Raw genomic sequence first — 19,362 nt, forward strand, 5'->3', positions numbered from 1 at the left:
TTACTCGAATAAGAACTTACATGAAGTATATATCGTGTGGTAGGCGTAGATCGCTGTTCAACATCACTTCTATGGCGGGCTCATTTTGTGTTCCCGCTTGCTTCTCCCTCTTTCACAGTACTCACAGTTTGTTCCTTTAGAAATGTATGTGTAATCGCCGTTTACTTCAGAAGAGATTTATTCCCCTGGTCTGTTTAGGTCGATATAAAGATCTTAAACAAGTTGAAGTCACTTATAAAATGTGGATCGCTCTTGGAAGGTGCCTTGCTTCCAAACTCTTCCTAGTTCACTGTAGATCTCCTCCTCTGGGAAGGGCTGTCTTTAGATGGCTAACAGTTTCACGCAAGCTTAATTGTATGACAGCAGAGTCAGACAGGCCTCATATTGGTATTGTGGGTAGTGGTCCTGCAGGATTTTACACTGCGCAACAAATTTTGAAGGTCAGTAGTTCTAAAGTGAGCAGCTGTCTAGCCAGGCCCTCCTATGAAAGTTGAGTTTGGCCCATTGAACCAGAGTAAATTTTTTGTATGACTAGAACGGCCTAGCATAATTTTGAAAAGACAAACAAAAAATCAAAATAAAATTTAAATGAAAAATAAAAAAAAAAACAGTGCACATGCATATTTATATTCAGGTCACACTAAAGCACTTTGGGAGGCACTGTGGCTTAGTGGTTAGAGCTCTGGCCCCAGTTGTTCCAAAGATAAATAGTGCTATCCACAGGATAAATCTCTATCCAGGAGATAATGCAATTGGTTTCTCTAATATATACTTATCCAGTGAATAGCGCCATCCAGCTTTTAAACAACTGGGCCCTAGACTCCGTGATGTACCTGCCAACTCACACCCATGATGTGTGTGTTCCACACCTGCAAATTGAAAATGTTGATCCACATCAGACCAGCCCCCAAAAGGCAAGAAAAGTGAGATTCTGAACCTAGAGCTTGGAAAAGTAGTGAGAAATGGGTAAGAAGTTGTGAAATGTCCCAAATTTCCTAGTGGAAGGACTTACAGCAGGGATTATGGGTATTAGAAGGCACACATCACTTTAAAGCTGTAGCTGTAAACAATATGATCAATATTTTACGATTTAGGTTTTGTGATTTCTATGTTTTGTCAGTGGCCATCTTGAAACAGGGGAAACAGGTAAGTCTGCACATTTGGTGGCAGCAGTAAGTCGGGGTAGGCTAAAAGAATGTAATCAAATGCAACCACTAAGCATTTTCTTTGGGTTGAGCTGGCTATCTATTGATATCTAACTTGGAAACAAAGCCTACAACTCCAAGATTTTTTTGGAGTTTGACTATATGAGAAAGTATGAGAAATCAGTTGCCAACTCGTGAGAGCCGTGAAATCGAGAGACTCATGACAAAGGGCATGCATGCATTAAAATTCACATGCGTAATTCACAATTCTGGACAACAACCATTAACATGAAAATTTGAAAAAAAAGTCCGGTGAAAGGCTTGATCTTGGCAAGATCTCATGATACCTATTGATATATTGATAATCTCAGCAAGATGGCACCATCCAAGATTTGGCACTTTGCTTTGCTACATTCGGCAACTTTAGGAAATCATCAGAACATCTTTAAAAATAAATTTTCTTTAGTAATGTTCAGAGGCAGGGGCATGTCTTCAGCACTGTTCAGAAGTTGCCGAGAAACTCAACTTATATGGAAATGAAAATCACCTGGCTTTGACTCAGGAAAAGTTGGTTGGTATAGGTACTGCTTCAGGCCCTGCCAGGATATTAAATTAGGTTAATTGTGTTCTCAGCAAGACACTGTGAGTCTCAGAAAACCATAAACATCAGAAAATATATTCCTTGAATATAATGTGTTGCAAGGAAAAAGGCAATTGAATGTGAAAAATCTAAACTGCACGTAACAAATGGCTTGCGGTGAATTTAATGCTGGGGTAACCCTGTGATAAACTAGCATCTTTTCTGGGGGAGGGGGGGGGGTAGAAATATCTCTAGTTGCTTCACACCAAAAAACAGAAGTTTCAGCCTGACAGCCCTCTTGGCTCGAGTGCAGGCTTTACCTTTGCACTAATGGTAGCCACTTTACTTTTTAGTTATCAACCATATTTAACCATATTTATTCCCTCGTACTAATAACTTTTAACATTTTATTTTATCATTCGAAGCAAATTTTTCTTTCTTTTCATTGGCCGAGAGCCCGCCACGTGACCTGCAAATAACTGCCTACAAATAATGGTCTGCTCATGGGCAATGCTGTCCAACTGTGTTTGGCTGCAAATAATATTCTGCTCATGCGTAAAGGAAACCGTGCTTTTCTCCTTCTTGCGATCGCTCTTGCGTGAAAAATGGCAGATCACTTCGTTTCCCGAGGGAAATAAAAACAAAGTCAGTGATCGAATGATAAAACAATTATTGAACTCAGTTATCGCAAAATATCGTGATTTGTCAGTGTCTCGCTGAACAATTATTTGCCGAAGCCGAAGGCTGAGGCAAATAATAAATTGATCTGCTTGCCACAGACAAATCATTATATTTTGCTCAACCTCTTCCAATAATTGTTAATTATTTGTAATTTTTGCACATGACCCCACAAGCTTGTAGCTTTGAATTAATATTGTGTATAAATAAAGGTTGTATGTATGACTGTATGTATGTAACCATATAAGGGAAATAATAATGAAGTAAGTGCCTTTTATTATCTGCAGTCCCATGATGATGCTTTGATTGACATATATGAACGCTTTCCTGTTCCGTTTGGCTTAGCAAGATTTGGAATTGCTCCTGATCATCCTGAAACAAAGGTACAACTTAACAGCAAGCTTGTTCATTTATGTACACTGTAGAACATTGTGAGGTGAATCTACCTCATGGTTCAGTGACATGGGAATAGAAAAGGCAGGGGAAAAAATTTCAATTTCAAGAAAGTTTGCAAAGTCAGGGAAAACCTTCTTGACAAAGTCATTTATAGTGAATAGAGAGGAGCAGTGTGATGTCATGTTACCATTTTAGCATAATAGGAAGGTTAAGCAACAACGACAGTGACGGCAACGGCGACAAGAATGGCAAAAAAAGCAACAGATTTATATAAGCAATTCAATAACTTTTGCATGTGCTTCACAGTTTTCCTGTACACTTCTTAGCCGTCATGCATGACCGCAACATGAAACTTCCTAATTTCATGCTCCAGCTTAAAGGAGCACAACAATTTCCTTTTTCTTTTTCTGATTTTAGATACGGTCCTTTTGGATTTAACCCCAGAAAATATCGCCAACATTTGACAAATCAAATGAAACTGAACAAGGTTGCTGAAGTTTGAAACTGTGTGACTTTTTGAGTGACATTTTCGGTTTGTTGTCATCCAGAAATTTTGCTACCATAGCAACATGACATAATAACTTCTTCTCTCTTTATCAGAGAATTTTGCAACAAAGTTTTGTGAAAAGTACTGAAGAGAGTTTGATTCAGAAAATTTATGCAGAATACTGGTAAGGAATATTAAAATAGATTCCTTGATAAAAATAACGTGAAGAGATTGATAACAAAGAGTATTCATTGCAATGAAAATGTAAAATGAGAGTGAAAATCATCCAGACAGCATGGAAAAATCAGGGAATAGTGAGCAAACTTTTTTTGTTCCAATGAGTTGGATTGCAACCTTGTCCCTGTGCAGTGCCTAGACTTCAAAATATATTCCCAAATTCTCCCCACTCTTCATGCAGCTGACAAGTTTAGATGTACAGTAAAATGCTGGGTGAAATATCTTAAATTTTATAAACTAAGGGACTCTACAGACAGTATGGCTGCCTTTCTTTGGGAGGTTGCAAAGTAATCCTTATTCTTGACTTACATCTGGGAATGGACCATATAAAAATTAATCTAAAGAATCTACATGCCAAAATGAATTCATTTCATCATTGTTTGCTGTTTCTGGTAATGATATTGCCAATACAGCCATAAAATTAGTCGTGTATATCTAAATCATTGGAATTTCTGGAAAACTTGGTATTGTGGTACTATACTGGTATTTTGCCTTGCAACAAGTACTGTGCATATAAGTCATGTGCCACTTCTTTTTGCATAGATGTTAACATTTTTTTTATATTTTCTCTATTTTCTTGTCTTGTTACCAAAAGTAGAGATATCCTTCTGCAATTTAAGAGCTACATAGACTGGTCAAAAGTGTTCTTTATATAATAGTCCACCCTCAATATATTATTACAGTGTACTTCATATTCAAAGCTTTCATGTAGATGATAGAGGATGCAAGAAAATTAACTGCATTCTGGATTGTAGCTCATTGTTTATTGTAACTAGTTGCTTGTCAATTTATTGCAGAACTGCATAAATCAGTTCTCATCTACAGCCCAGTCTGAGAGATGTTCATTTTTTGGAAATGTAAACATTGGGAAGGATTTGAATATTTCAGAGTTGTTACAAGCCTATGATGCAGTTATTTTGGTGAGTGTAGTAATATTATTGTGGTCTGCAATCCTTGACATTAGAACGTGGGTCAATTGTCATGTTGTGCTCAACTTTCTTTTCCTTCTTCCTTTCACTGCTTTAAACCCTAACTCCTCCCCCCTCATTACATATGTGAAACCATGATGGATGTGCATATCGGTAAGCGCTTGATCCTGATGATCTTACGAAAAAAAAAAAAATAGGGACTGTGAACAGTCTAAAGGTGTGTACACATACTGGGGCTATGTGATACAAGTTAGGACTGTCTTCATTGTTGTGGTTGTATAAATTTTTATTTCTGTCATTGGACAGTAGTTGTGAAAGAAAGTTTCTTCAACCATCTGATTCAACTTTAATACAGAAAGTTGGCTACTGCATTTCTCACAGGTAGATTCATTTGGTTTGTTTTTATTTAGTGTTATGGTGCAGAAGATGATAGAACATTTGGAATACCTGGTGAGGTACATGTGTAAAACAAAGATAAAATTTACTAATGATTGACAGGGTTCTCTGGAAGCATGCACCAGTGAATGGTGAGATTCACCATCTAGTCAAACAGCAGTGCAGGCTACTCAAAAGATAATAATAGGTGGGTTCACACTGGTCTTGTCGAGTGCACTTGAAGTGCAGTATTTTGAAGTGCACTTGATACTAACTTGTGTGTGAACGGGTCTTGTTTCACTTGACTAGTTGTACTTAGTTGCCACAGAAACCTCAAAGTCTCAAAGTGCTGAAGTGTAATCTCAAGAAAGGTCAAAACCTTCCTTGAGACTGCACTTATCCAATCATAGCGTCGGAATCTTATGATCAAAGTGTCAATCATCTCGAGCCACAACTTAACTCTCTCGCGTGGTCAAGCAAGAAATGATGAATGAGAATACTCAGTGATCTCCACGAAATATTGGTAGGTTTTTTCGGTTCTGATCCATGAGCTGGTTTGGAAATTTCATGTTTTCTCCAGGCTTTTGATTTGACAGACACATTGTTAATACCATACTTGGCCCTGGAAACAAAATGACATATATTCCACAAATAGGGATATTTCCCCATTTTGTGATTCATTGAATGCACTTTATTGTTTATTTTTTCAACCCGTCCAAACCAGTTTTACATGTCTACCTGCAGTACTAAGGTTTGTTGAAAGTGTCAGAACCTTACCTAAGCTGTTTAAGAAAAGAATACAACATCTGGAATATGATTTTAAAAACTTGAAGCAATGAGCTCAAAAGATTGGCGAGGATGGCTTTAAAAAGATCAAAGAAGGTTTCCTCTACTTTGATTTACCTAATAAGATGAAACCATCGGTTGCATTTTTATCCTTTTGTTTTGGTACTGTTCAAGATGACTGCTGTTGTCTACGGCTCCTGTATATGGAGACGTTTTGACTAAATAAATGCAAGGCAGCGTTTTCCTGTGTAGAGCAAGATTAGTTCCCTCCAAAACTGTTAACTTTGACTTGAGTGTGAACTCCATTTCTTGCAAAAACCTAAGTGCACTTCAAGTGGTTTCCAAGAACACCTGAACTGAAGTGCACTTCAAGTGGTTTCCAAGAACACCTGAACTGAAGTGTACTTCAAGTGCACTTAGGGGTCTAGTGTAAACCCACCTAATTTTTAAAGGGTCATAATAAATTGTTTCATTCAGTGTGATGGCAAACATATGGTAGAAAATGATGCAAAATGTTTTCCAGGTTATTCAAAATGTACATGTACATGTACTGAAGTGCACTTTCCAGTGAGCCCTCACATTTGAATTTTCTCAGTTTTTACCTTCAACTGGAAATTTTCAGGAGAACCCTGTAATAATATAATTTAGGCTGTCCAGTCTGTCTAATCATTTGGATTGACTTGGGTCATTTTGCCTTTTTTTACTGTTAGACAGTTTTTCAGTATGTAGCAGTTGTGTAGTTTAGATGAAAATAATAAAACAGCTTTGACAATGGAAATGGAAATGTTATTTGTAATAAAAAAGTGGTGCATTTTCATTGTTGAGTCAGTGAGTGAGTGGGTCAATCAGTGAGTCACTAAACTTTCTGATAGCCATCAGTCAGTCAGTTAGCAGGGTGGTGAGTCAGTGAGTCAATCTGTCACTCAAAGAGTCATTCAGTCAGTCAGTCAGTCAAGGCTGGTCAATCTGTTAGTAAGTGGATGGTCTGGGTGTCAGTCAGTCACTGGATTATTGTGGTACTATATCAGTTAAAGAGTGAGTCAACTGAGTAGATAAAAAGAATATCAGTGTAAAAAAGATTGAAAGACTGATGTTTTAAGCATGAACCCTTTGTCGAAGCAGAACAACAGATTTTCAACTGACTGACTAACTAGCCAACTGTCAGTCAGTCAGTCAACGAGTCTTTCATTCAATTGGTGGGTTGGTTAGTCTGTTAGTTGGCTAAGAATTTTTGGTTGTTAATAATATCATTATGTTTCAGGACTTACATGGGGTATATTCAGCAAGAGCATTTGTAGAGTGGTATAATGGACTACCTGCTAATTCTCAAGTACGGTGTTTTTTTCTGTAATGGATATCATGCCACATACAATATTTTTAATGTTTTACATCTTTGATTTAATTTTTTTTGTGGTGTGACTTCATATGTTTAGTTTGCGACAGTAGCTTATTATCTAGGACTATCTATAGTATTTTGGTAACTTGACTAATTTTACGTCATCCATTAAGGCCAAGGGGTTAACTTTCAGGATATTGTTGCTGCAAAATTTTTTAAGAAGAACGTGAGAGCCTTGTTGGGCACATACTGTTACCAAACCAATTCCAACTGCATTTTAAAAGCTTTCTTACTTCTGATTGGCTCAGAAAAAAAGGTTCCCTCAAATAGAAAGAGTGGAAATTAATTTGGATGTTTCAAGAAAATGTTGACTAATATTAAGTGCCAGGGGCATTCTTGTTCGTCACGTTAAGTGGCTTACCTGTGGTTATTTTCCCTTAAATGTTTTGTCCTGATTTGTGGACCTTGGGTTTCCAGAGATGGATATTGGTGTGTTTGAGGGTCACTAGCTAGAACTACTGTCAGTGAACAAGGAAATAAATGCGACACTTCTGTTTGATTTTATTGTACACATAACATGTTTGTTGTTAGCTAGAGCCAGACTTGAGTGCCGAGACAGCAGTAATACTTGGACAAGGAAATGTTGCCCTTGATGTTGCCAGGATCTTGCTCAGTCCTGTTGAACGTTTGGAGGTAATTAATTCAGAACTCACTTAAAACACAGACAGAGTGACAGAAAGATAGATAGCCAATCAGATGTACAGACAGAAAGACCGACAGACCGGCAGACAGACAGACTGGCAGACAGACACTCCAGACAATCAGTTGAACAATCAAACGGACAGACAGATAGCTGCATGTTTTTTTTTCCATGTTATTATTCCTTTTTTCCCCAGTCTGTAAAAATATTGGCAATTAGGCCTGAGCAGCCTTTAGCCATGCCTGTTAAAGTTATCATCATAAAGTTCTTTTATCTTTTTGTTCCTTAATGATGCAGAAAACAGACATATGTGAACATGCTATAGAGGGACTGAGGAAAAGCTGTGTGAAAACAGTTCATATTGTAGGCAGAAGAGGACCATTACAGGTGAGATATGCAATAGTCAAACCTCTACTAACGGCCACCTCTCTACAACAGCCACTTTTTTGGGGTGGACAGTTCATACATTGGCTCTTGTTTAAACCCCTCAACAACGGCCACCTCTCTACAATGGCCACTTTTTTGGGGCGGACAGTTCATACATTGGCTCTTGTTTAGACCCCTCAACCACAGCCACCTCTCCACAACGGCAACAGCCACTAAACTGTGTCCCCAACTGCCAAAATAACTTCTCAACAACGGCCACTTTTTTTTTCACCAACTGACAAGAAAGTCAGGAATGGTGGCAAAATTTGATGATCATTCTGATGCAGTAAGCATAAATTGTCTACAATGCTTATAGCAGATGTTGTGAACCCCTTTTCATTTTATCATGTTAACATTTTGATTCAAAACATTATTTAAGTTTTGTGTGTGTGCGTGTGATTGGATTACCATTATGGCATAAAGTAGGCGTGAACTTGGCACAATAAACACGTTGTACTCCCCTTAAGAAAATTGCCATATTGCACCCTCTACTTCCCCATTATGGCCACATTTCCACATCAACCACTTTCTTCCATCCGCCGTTGTGGAGAGGTTCGACTCTATGTTACCAGCCTGTATATCTAATGGTGGCATTTGATCAAATGGTGACAACTATTAGTTAGGTATCCTATGAGGAATTAATGTTTAGGATTCAAAAGTGTTCTAATGCATGGCACTTTACTGCTTTAATGTATCACTTAAACAGGCATGGAAAGAATTCTATCCTTTGAAACTGCAAAAAACACTGTGGATCATTCAGTTGACTGAGACCAGACTTCAGTTTAGTATTCAGGAGACAATTTTGTGGAGAATGAGAGCAGCATTTTCAGACCTTTCTGCTTTAGCACTTACCAAAACAATGGAGAGCTTGTCTTCAGGCTATTTAATGGACCAGAATGATTCCTTGGGTTGCTCTTGAAATTAAAAAACTGCAATTTATTTGATTATCCAGACACTTATCCAAAGATATTGTATGCATATAATATTGCTACATTCTACTGCACTAGAAATTAGTGAATTGCATGTTCTTTGAAGTTGCTGTAACTATTTTTGATTTTCATATGCCTCTTAAATAATATAATATTTTATTTGTCTAGGTAGCATTTACCATCAAAGAGTTACGTGAAATGACAAAATTAATTGGCTGTAAAGCTGTGTTTGATCCAGAAGATTTCAAACCAATACAAGAAAAGATTACAAGTAAGTCAGTATAAAAGAAAGCTGATCAAGTCGAATCTATCTTATATTTACCACTGTGCTCAGTTGTGTCTGTCCTCCTTCTAAAAAAAGCTTCCCAACAGTTGACATCACTCAGGGTGCAAAGAAAGTCAGTTTTAGAGCTTGCCATTTGGGCAGGCTGTAGCTACCATCTAGGACAAAAAGTGTTAAGAATTTTGCACTTTCTTACCCACATAATGCGTATCCCCCGGATTTGGTACTGCTATGGCCCCTCCCCTCGCCCCACCCTGGTCAAAGTTGTTTAGTCAAGGTCAGAAATGATCCACCTGGACTTATACATTGTTTTTTTGGGGGGAGGGGGTAGTATTTGTAGTTGCCAGTGCCTTCAAGAGCTTTATCTTAACATCCATTTTTCTTAACATTTTTGTCCAAGATTGTAACATGTACTAAAGAGTCATTTTAATTAACAAAAATTCACTTGCCCATCAAGTTAAGGATACAATTTACTAACCTGTTAACAAAAGCCATTAGTCCCAGGCTACTGGACACAATTTTTTTTGCACACTGATAACTGGGAGCCAGGAGATAACTGACAACTGTAAGAACAAAAAAGAACATGACTGTGGGTTCATAGTTAGCTGTGCACATATTGAAATGATTTTTTTTAAGTAGAGTTGAAAAAGGGTAAGGGTAATTAATAAATTCCTTTCCCTGATAAACTTGGATCTTTCTGGTTCATTAGGTTTCTTTTGTTTTCACTTAAAACAAAGAAAGGCAAAGAATTCTGATTATGTTTTTGCTAGGAGAAAAAAGTGGCAAAAAAAGAATTTGCAGCAATGTTTAGCACAGTATGTGACAAATCAAGAATGTGACAGCCCCAAAGCGTCACATAGCGTAGTTTTATCGCAAGCTCCAATTACATCCTAAGGTTTTTTGTTGCATGAATTTAGTCCTGCCATAAACAATGGACTTAACACTTAATCTGTTTTGTGTTGATTGATTCTTGTTTAATACAGGCATTCCACGACCCCGGAAAAGACTCACCGAACTGATGTGCAAGACAGCACTGTAAGTTTGCCTCTTTATTATCACATTATGAAACTCTTCAGCTCAAAACAACCTCTGCGTCACCATCCTTTTTTACAGTCACATAAAGTCTCATTTTGGGTGGTTTCCACAAAATGAGGTTGGTGATAACACTGACTTTAACCATACAACACATGCAATGTTATCCACATACACTTTCATTACATGTTACAGGTCAAAATTAAATTCCAGTTAAAGTTTTTTAACCTAGGTTGATTCTCTGTTTCTTTTTGACAAACTAGACGAACACCCAACTTATAACTGCAAATCCTGGGACACAAAGCTTTGTGGGGATCACATGACCAAAACTAGATCAAATTATAAACCATAGCCACATTTTGTGATTTTTGAGAGACCATTTTTCTTTCTATCTCTTTGACAAAGCCTTATAATATTGTATAAATTTACATTTGTTTCATTGATGGAAGGGATGAGAACATTTCACAGAAGACTGCTAATAAGGAGTGGACGTTAAAATTTCAAAGGAGTCCAGTTGAGATGTTGTCAGCACCAGGCGGAGCAAAACTATCTGGAGTCAGATTTGAAATCAATGATTTAGTGGAGGTATGTTTTTGCTGAACATTCTATTATTGAATGACAAGCATTAACTGCAGTGGGTGACTTGCAGCCTGAGAAAACAGCCAACATTTGGCGATGCCACCACTGGTTTCCCTGTAAATGACGTCTGAGAAACAAGTGCAGAAATTCCATACTGATGATGCGACACTACTCAGATCTGTAGTGAGTGATTTGTCATCAATATGGACTTTCTGCACTTGTTATAATTCTCAGACGTCATTTAGCGTGGAAACCAGTGACTCGGCTCTGAGGAGAAACAAATAACTATGTTTTGTTTGTCATCACTACAGCAAAATGATGGATCAATTCAAGCAAGAGGCACTGGTATATATGAGGATTTGCCCTGTGGGCTGGTGAGTCCCAGGCTACTTTAACTAATGACCTCAGCTGGCCAGGGAAGAGAACAATAATATAATATAAGTGAAAATATAACATAACATAACACAACATAACATAACATAACATAACATAACATAACGTAACGTAACGTAACGTAACATATCATATCATATAACGTAACGTAACATATCATATCATATCATAGTATAGCATAGCACAGCACAGCACAGCATAGCATAGCATAACACAACATAACATGGAATAACTTACGCGACAACCTTACAACTCAAGTCCATAGCCTGTCCTGCTTCAAAAAACATTGCGGAGATTTTATAAGAATAAGATAATGGGCTTTGATCATTGATCGCCCACATGTTACTTGTGATTAACAATTTATGTGTGTTACTTTTGCTGACAATTTCTTTTTGTTTCTTTTCTACAAAGTAACTTATTTTTAAATTGGGTGGACTAGCCCGTATGGTTCTTCTACTCCCTTCTAGTCCCTCCCCTGCTGCTATCTTGTGTCTGTGGTATTATTTTGTATGCAGTGAAAAATGGATTACAATAGAATAAAATTAAGTTAACATAACAATATAATCTGATCAATTGATCAGATAGACCTTCCATCTCTAAGGGGCTGTCAACACTTGGTGCTGGGTACCGGCACAAAATGGTGTTGTGTTCACACTTTGAGTACCCGATATGAGACTGTCTACATAGTTACTCCATTTCGCCCTGTCAGACGCCATTTTGAAACATGAGCTTAGTAGCGAGAACAAAAAATTGTGTTCACACAGGGAGCTGGTGCCCACTTTTGTGCCCGAGTACAGAGTTGAGACCTTGTACTCAGGCACCCGCACTGTGCCCGAATTCTAGCGTGGGTACTTGAAAAAATGGTGTGTTCACTTTAGTGCCCAGTGAGTACCGTACTCGGGCACCGTGCCCGGGCACCAAGTATGAACGCTGCCTAAATCTCTCGCGAGTCAGTCATAAAATGTAATTTAATCCATCAATCAATCAGTCAATCTATTAATCAAGGCAATGCCCTAGTTGTACCTTATATTCATATACAGTAGGGTGCTGGAAGTGGAGAGGCAGCGAGTTTAAGCCTTAATGTATTCTTAAATAAAATACGTAAATTAGGGTACTGATTGAAAGTCTCAGGGCTGATTTTTGAGAGCCAACAGGGACGAGGAGAGATGTCGGTGACAGGAGAGTGGTAACTGTATCTGTTGTTGAATTTGTTTACTTGCAGGTTTTTCGTAGCATTGGATATAAAAGCATCCCAATCGACGATCAAATTCCTTTTGACAAGAGAAGAGGGGTAGTACCAAACATAAATGGCAGAGTTATAAACACAGGTTTGAACTCAGTTTTCACGTACAATTAATAATATTATTGGACAAGGCTGCTGAGCCTAATAGCGAGAATTATCAAAGCTGATGCGTGTAGTGCAAGAAAACCTCAATATTTCTCAGTTTCATGTATTGTCAAGAGCCACTCCCAATAGCTTTTTTATTATGTTCATACTTGATGAACGTTCACCAACACGAGGAACACCAACACTCTATTCAAACTTATGGTTGCTGGAGATGTGAGCTTAGAAGTGATAAACAATAGAGTAATGGCTGTTTCCTTGACTGTGACGTTTCAGGGAAGTAACTCAACTCTTTGTGTACTCGCTGGTGGTCTTGGAGTTACATGCACTGAGTTGAGTCGTTGTTTCCCCGGGGGGACTGTTTCTTTTCGTCGCCTGCGTTTTTATATGGGGTGAAACAACAAGGAAAATAGGCGAGGAAAATTGATTCCTTGTGCCTTTTCTTATGGTTTTCAGTCGTTATCAAAGTAGCTGAATTAAAACTTAGTTAGAGAAATCTGATCTTTTCTTTTTTGTCTCGAAAGGTGGCAGTCAAGAGTCATGCAATGAAGCTCCCCCTTTGATTCCAGGTAAAATATTTTTGGCTCAATTGTTGAATACCATGCCACTTTTAAAATAACCCCTAAGAACAGAGGTGCATAAGCGAGTACGCATTCACTTCGTATCCAAGTATCAGATTTTGCACTGTGTATTCGCCTATCCAGCTCTTTCATGTTTCAGCTTGGAAGTGGCAGAGTATTGTGCAGTTACTCATTCTTAATAAGCACTTCTCGGCGTTTCTCTGACATTCCTGTGAATTAGACTGACTTGTTTTCTGAAAATTACCCAAAACCCAAAAGCAAAATCTCAAAATTGACCGGATTTCAGTGGATTAATGAGAAGAGAAAAGTATTACGTAGAACCTGTGCAGGACGCCGTACGACAACTTACCCTGGCAACGCCCTAAAAATATTTAACCGGTGTTTACGCGGGAAAAATATGCTTCTGTTTCCAATAACAAGGGCGGGAAATATGTGACGGTTGCCAAGATTGGAACATGTAAATTGTGCTAAGGGCGGAAAACCTACCGCTGTAGCGGACTGTTGAGTTTGAAGCTGCTTTTTCTTGTAGTGACTTCCCTCCGTGAAAGAATTAAAGTTTTGCGCCTGTGAAGCTGCTATAGTTTTGAAATGAAAATCAACTTCCTTCAATCCGTATCGTTTATAAATTGTTATGAAATTTATGGTACTGCTGCTTCTTTAGGACTTTACTGTAGTGGATGGGTGCGAAATGGTCCAGTAGGTGTCATAGCTACAACGATGAATGATGCATTTCAGACTGGGGAGCTTGTTGTGCAGGATTTAAAGTCAGGTGAGTAAAAAAGGATGATGATGACGACGACGACAAGACGACGACGACGACGATGACGTTGATGATGATGACGATCAAGGTTGCGGTGACGGTGATGGTGATGATGACGATAATGATGATAATAATCAGCTCAGTATGGACTGTCCGCTTTTTCTCTTACACCCCTCGAGTGACAGCGAGCGCGTAGGGACAAAAAACGCTTCTTATTTTGTTTCCTCCTGTGGCTTACGCCCTTATTCACTCGCGGCTCGGCTCCTCTCATGCGTGCTACACCGATAACGTTTCAAGAAAATGAGAGATTGTGTGCGGTCTAAACTCAGTACCACCAAGAATATTTACCACTGGTATACTTCATAACAGATATCCGACAGGTATATCATGTTTTCCGCATTTAAGAGTTTCCTCAGTTGTAGAGGTAGTTGTTGTTTCAAAGAGCAAAGCAATCCACGGTTGCAAGAATCTAAAATCTAAAGACTTAAGTCGGTCTTCGAGCAGCGTGTGGTTAAACTCGTTTTTTTCGCAAGATATCCTAGCCTGCTAAAACAGCCGTTTCTCCTCGCTCCTCCCCTCTAGGTACGTTTCACCAGGAGGAACGTCTACGCCTCAGCAACAGAAATTCCATACTGATGATGTAAACCAATGTTGAAATAATAAATCCGGTAGTCTTGGGGGTTCTAAATGTAACCAAACATTATGTCACGGCATATTGTTATTTATATCGATACTACATGGCTTTGTTGTCTCACTGCATAGTTGGTAATCTGACTGGTGTCAACCTAACCTCTCTTTCAAGAGCCAATCATTTTCATCGCCCCAAGGGAGTGTTCGTATAAAAGAGCATTCCCGCGTTTGCTACCTCTTGCTTTCACCATCACTGCGATTACATCTCTCCCCCCCCCCCCCCTCCGCCCCCAATCCCTCTTTGCCATGTGTCTATGCTTTTATAACTTAGTTTAGCCATTGGGCGAATTTCTTGCCCCATTTTTGCTGATAATAATATGATTAAGTATTATCGTTGTTAACTAATGCGTCTTTGTTTGACAGTCAATTAAATTGCCACTCGGACAAGTGGCCATATAATGCCAACACTCGAGTGGATCTCCGGGGTTTTATTAGCGTGACGTCAATCAAAGCTTCCCAAGTTACTTTTAGGGTATCGGCATAAAAATTTGTTGGATTTTATATTTCTCCTGGTCGAGTTTTGGTTAAGTTTTGTGTTCTTCTGCGAACGAGCACTAGCAAAACTCAAATGTTTCCTCGAAATTCGTTGTTGTAGTAGATTCATCGCGTTTACATTTGACCTTTGTAACCGTCTGTCTTTTGTCTGTCGCTCGTAAACAATAGCTATAGAGCAGCAATAGTAATAGCTCCTGACCAGATTCCGGACAGATTGTTGGTCATCAGTATGGAATTTCTGTCGCTGAGGCGCAGACGTCTTTAACGGCGAAGAGTCCCCGGCGTCGAAGAGCGAGGAGAGACGGCTGTTTTCGCAGGCTTAAGATATCCAAGTGTGCATAAAAATACAATTTTTTTGTCCACACTGTTCGTCTGCATTGTAATATCGCCTGTCTTCTGTTGCTGTAAGACTTGTCTCTGGTGTTAGGAGTTGCGTTCGCCGTACTTTGGTAGTGAGAAATTCGCATCGTCTTCGCAAGTGTTGCCGAGGCTGAAACTCGTCCGCTTTCTATTTAAAGGTAACATAAGGACGAAACGTTCCCCTAAAGGATTTTACGCTCTTGCAAACTCGTTGATCTCCAGAGGTGAGTTTTCATTCATGTTTTTATTCCCGTATAGAGCGATTTTCGTATGACCTTGAAAATTGGTTTCGGCAAGTGTTCGTTATTTGTTTTATCAGCAAATGGATGAAAAGATCAAAACATTGACTCTTCGTTTTACCGCCAGAGAAAACCCTGATATGGAGATTGCATTGTTTGATTGGCCAATCGTGTTGCAGTATGACATCAAAGCAAAGTATCGATTGATTTCTAGAAAGTTCTCGAGCATGAATTTTTTTCACCCGAGCGTTCGCTTAACCAACCAAAAGCCACGCGCGTTGTATCCTTTCGATCAACCAATCAAATCGCTCTATTTCCGTTCGTTTGATGTTTCGTTTTGTTCGCGTGCTTTCATTTCAAGGTCATACGAAAATCGCTCTATCGCCGCATTCCGTTACAGCCTCCTTCAGTCCTATTCACTCTCATTCACGGTATATTGCATTTCATTCCATTCACTGCTTTTTTTTACGGTAATTCCATTCCTTTCGATTCCATTCACTCTCTATTTCATTCCAATCTTTTCCATTCTATTTACTGTCTATTTTCAGTTAAATTTCACTCCATTCCACTTCACTGTTCACTGTCTATTAAGGCCATTCCCATTTCGTTCATTGTTTAGTTAATTTCATTCCATTATATTCACTGTCTATTTAATTCCGTTCCAGCTCCATTCCGTTTCAATAACTGTCATCGTTCCTTTATATCTATTAAATTTCCTTCCTCTAACTGATGTTTTTAGGTGTCCGGCCTGTGTTTTTTGATCAGTGGCACAAAATTGATCAAGTTGAACAAGAACGAGGGAGAGAACTGGGAAAGCCACGGGAAAAAATAATAAGCGTCAAAGAAATGATTAACATCGCCTATCAACGTAAAAACAAGGATAGAACTGAGTGAACCTGCTTAGTAAACTGAAAACATTGATTAATTCAACACAATTACTGATGCAAGGAAATGCAGGAGAAACACATAGATGAAACTGCACGAGAAAAACGAAAAGAAAAAGATCATGCGGTCACTAAAAAGAACTACTCCCCACCTTCATCTCTTCCCTGTCTCTAAATGAAATTTCATATAGTTACTCAAATGACGTCTGAGTAGAATGTGAAACCTCTTAAATACAGACCGTAAAGGGACAGAGAAACGGAGGGACAGGGAACTAGATGTCCCATTATCCACATTACTGAGGTGTTTATATTACATAGCCGGAATTTGATGGAGCTCGGTATCTCTGGTACCAAAAGAACTTTCTGTGATAGAGGGGAGTCTGTATTATAGAGGGCAGAAATTGGATAGAATTTGCCAGCTTTGGGACAAAGAGAGCTGTCCCTACTAGAGAAATGTGTGTATGAGGGAGGCAGGAACTGGATGAAGACTGGTGTCTTTGGGACCAATAGAACTGTCTGTAATAGAGCTGTCGGTATTATAGAGGCAGGAATTGGATGAAGTTTGGTGTCTTTGGGACCAATAGAACTGTCTGTAATAGAGGTGACGGTATTATACGGGCAGGAATTGGATGAAGTTTGGTGTCTTTGGGACCAATAGAACTGTCTGTAATAGAGCTGTCGGTATTATACGGGCAGGAATTGGATGAAGTTTGGTGTCTTTGGGACCAATAGAACTGTCTGTAATAGAGGTGTCGGTATTATAGAGGCAGAAATTGGATGAAGTTTGGTGTCTTTGGAACCAATAGAACTGTCAAGAATAGAGAGGTTTCTGTAAGGAGAAGTTCGACCGTCATTTCGCCGATGATGTTAATATACCTTGTAAGATAGATAATTTAAACTAGTCAAAATAGCAGGTCAGAGGCACCCTCTTTTCTGACGACTGATCCCACTGAGATTGCTATGTAAAGTTGATTCGCAGGCGTGACTACTCCATTATTATTCGTCGATGACTCTGCAACGGAAAGGGCCCTTGCAGCGCAGTTAGTCGCTAAAATAGATTCTTGACAGCTGGTCAGTCAAGTGGTACAAAAACGCCATGCTGGAGAACAAGAAACGCGTTGGGACAACCATTTCAAACGGTGTAAGGTCTTTGCTTGTCTTGTCCCAGGATTGCGTTGTACCACTTGACTAACCAGCTGTAGAGAGTCTATATCAGCGTTCTGGAGGCCTAAGGTGAAAGTTGTTATTTTCCTGTCTATGAAACGACGGAACTGTTTTGGGTTCTCTGGCATCTTAGCACAAATATGAGGCGTTCCAACAACTGTTTTTAAAAAATCTATGCATCAAGAGAAGAAAAATAAAACAAATTAACGTCATGTTAAAAGGTTTCTTTGCTAGTTGAAAACTGAAATACCTCTTGACAGATAAAAACTTTGTAGATGAAGAAATACTTGCCCCACTGTCAAGGTAACTTATTAAACTTCATTTAGATAAAAAACGAAACTGTCAAACTTTCATGTAAGAAGTAACCATGTTCAAAAAGTGAAAGAACTAGAAAAAGTGAAATTGACTTGAATCTTGCTTTCGTCCAGGATCGAAATGAGGCTAAAAAAAAAAAAAGAAGAGTATAACTTAACTGGGCAAGTAGCCTGGGACGAATCGGCAGAGACCTCTCGATCTCCCCTATGCAGAAACTCCCCCTTCGTATTCCAATAAAATGGCGCGGTTGATGTGGACTATGGAAAGAGAGAAACGACTTATTCCCTTCTCTTTCTCTTCCCATCGTCCCCCGCGCGCTTCCTTATTTGGTGATGTCTCTCCCCAGTCTCCCCGTGACTGAGCGCGCCAAAACAAAAAAGGTAGCGTTTGTGTCGAGGTAGCCGTTGGAAGTTCAAGTTCATTTATTCACACTTATTCAATTGCAATACAACAACAATACGGAAAAAAAGAAGTAAAAACAGAGCTAACTATACATTGAATTAAACATAACAAAGGAAAAAAGTGTGTAGCAGCCAAAGGAGCCAAGCTTTCGAGTTGGCTACTACCACAGAGCGATTAAAAGTGGGTGGAGGTTATACAGTACTGTTAAAAAACTATTTAAATTAAATAATTAAATAAATAGTTAAGAGCTAAATAACAGATTAGAGTTGTTCAAGATGCCTGACTGTCAAGTAGAAAGAGTTATATTCTTTTTTAAAACTGTTCAAGGGGAGACACTTAATTTTCATAGATGTTGCTTCCCAGGTCTGTGATGCCACTACACTAAACCTTGCTAGGCCATAATTAGTTCTGGAAAACGTTCTGCACAGGTTTTGATTAGCGGCATACCTAGTATTATAATTATGGACAGCCGAAGCCGGTTGAACTAAGTCATAGAGGGCAGGAGGTGTATCCTTTTTATTGAATTTTATGCACAAGAGCGCCAATTTTTAATTTAAGGAAGAGATTCGACTGTGTGAGCTGGTTTTTTCCCCATAATATTCCGCTCTTTTCATTCTCTCCGGCTGATTTTCGATGATTTGGCCACAGGTTGTTATTTCGGGTCCTTCTCCCTCGAGATCAAATTTTTTTGCTTAATGTTTATGCGCGAGATTTTCAATAGAATATGATTTTCAACAAACTATGAGTCATTTCATATATGTCCATTCCAAATGGTTTGTGTAAAGGGTAATGAAGCACCCGGAAAAAAATCTACGAGAAATCTGGAAGTTGTTTTT

The 19,362-nt window shown here is 38.8% G+C and overlaps 1 protein-coding gene across 1 annotated transcript; it reads left to right on the forward strand.

Moving 5' to 3' along the window:
* Positions 1 to 119: 119 nt before the first annotated feature.
* On the forward strand, positions 120 to 18,096 carry LOC140940483 (NADPH:adrenodoxin oxidoreductase, mitochondrial-like). Its single transcript, XM_073389458.1, has 16 exons — positions 120 to 440; positions 2,691 to 2,786; positions 4,321 to 4,443; positions 4,863 to 4,907; positions 6,875 to 6,943; positions 7,541 to 7,642; positions 7,947 to 8,036; positions 9,173 to 9,275; positions 10,271 to 10,322; positions 10,769 to 10,904; positions 11,210 to 11,272; positions 12,514 to 12,619; positions 13,161 to 13,205; positions 13,879 to 13,986; positions 15,681 to 15,746; positions 16,501 to 18,096. Exons 1-16 carry the CDS (start codon positions 147 to 149, stop codon positions 16,653 to 16,655), a joined length of 1,653 nt encoding a protein of 550 aa, XP_073245559.1. The 5' UTR covers positions 120 to 146; the 3' UTR covers positions 16,656 to 18,096.
* The last annotated feature ends 1,266 nt before the right edge of the window (positions 18,097 to 19,362 follow it).

This window comes from Porites lutea, chromosome 6 (genome assembly GCF_958299795.1).
Source record: "Porites lutea chromosome 6, jaPorLute2.1, whole genome shotgun sequence".
NCBI lineage: Eukaryota > Metazoa > Cnidaria > Anthozoa > Scleractinia > Poritidae > Porites > Porites lutea.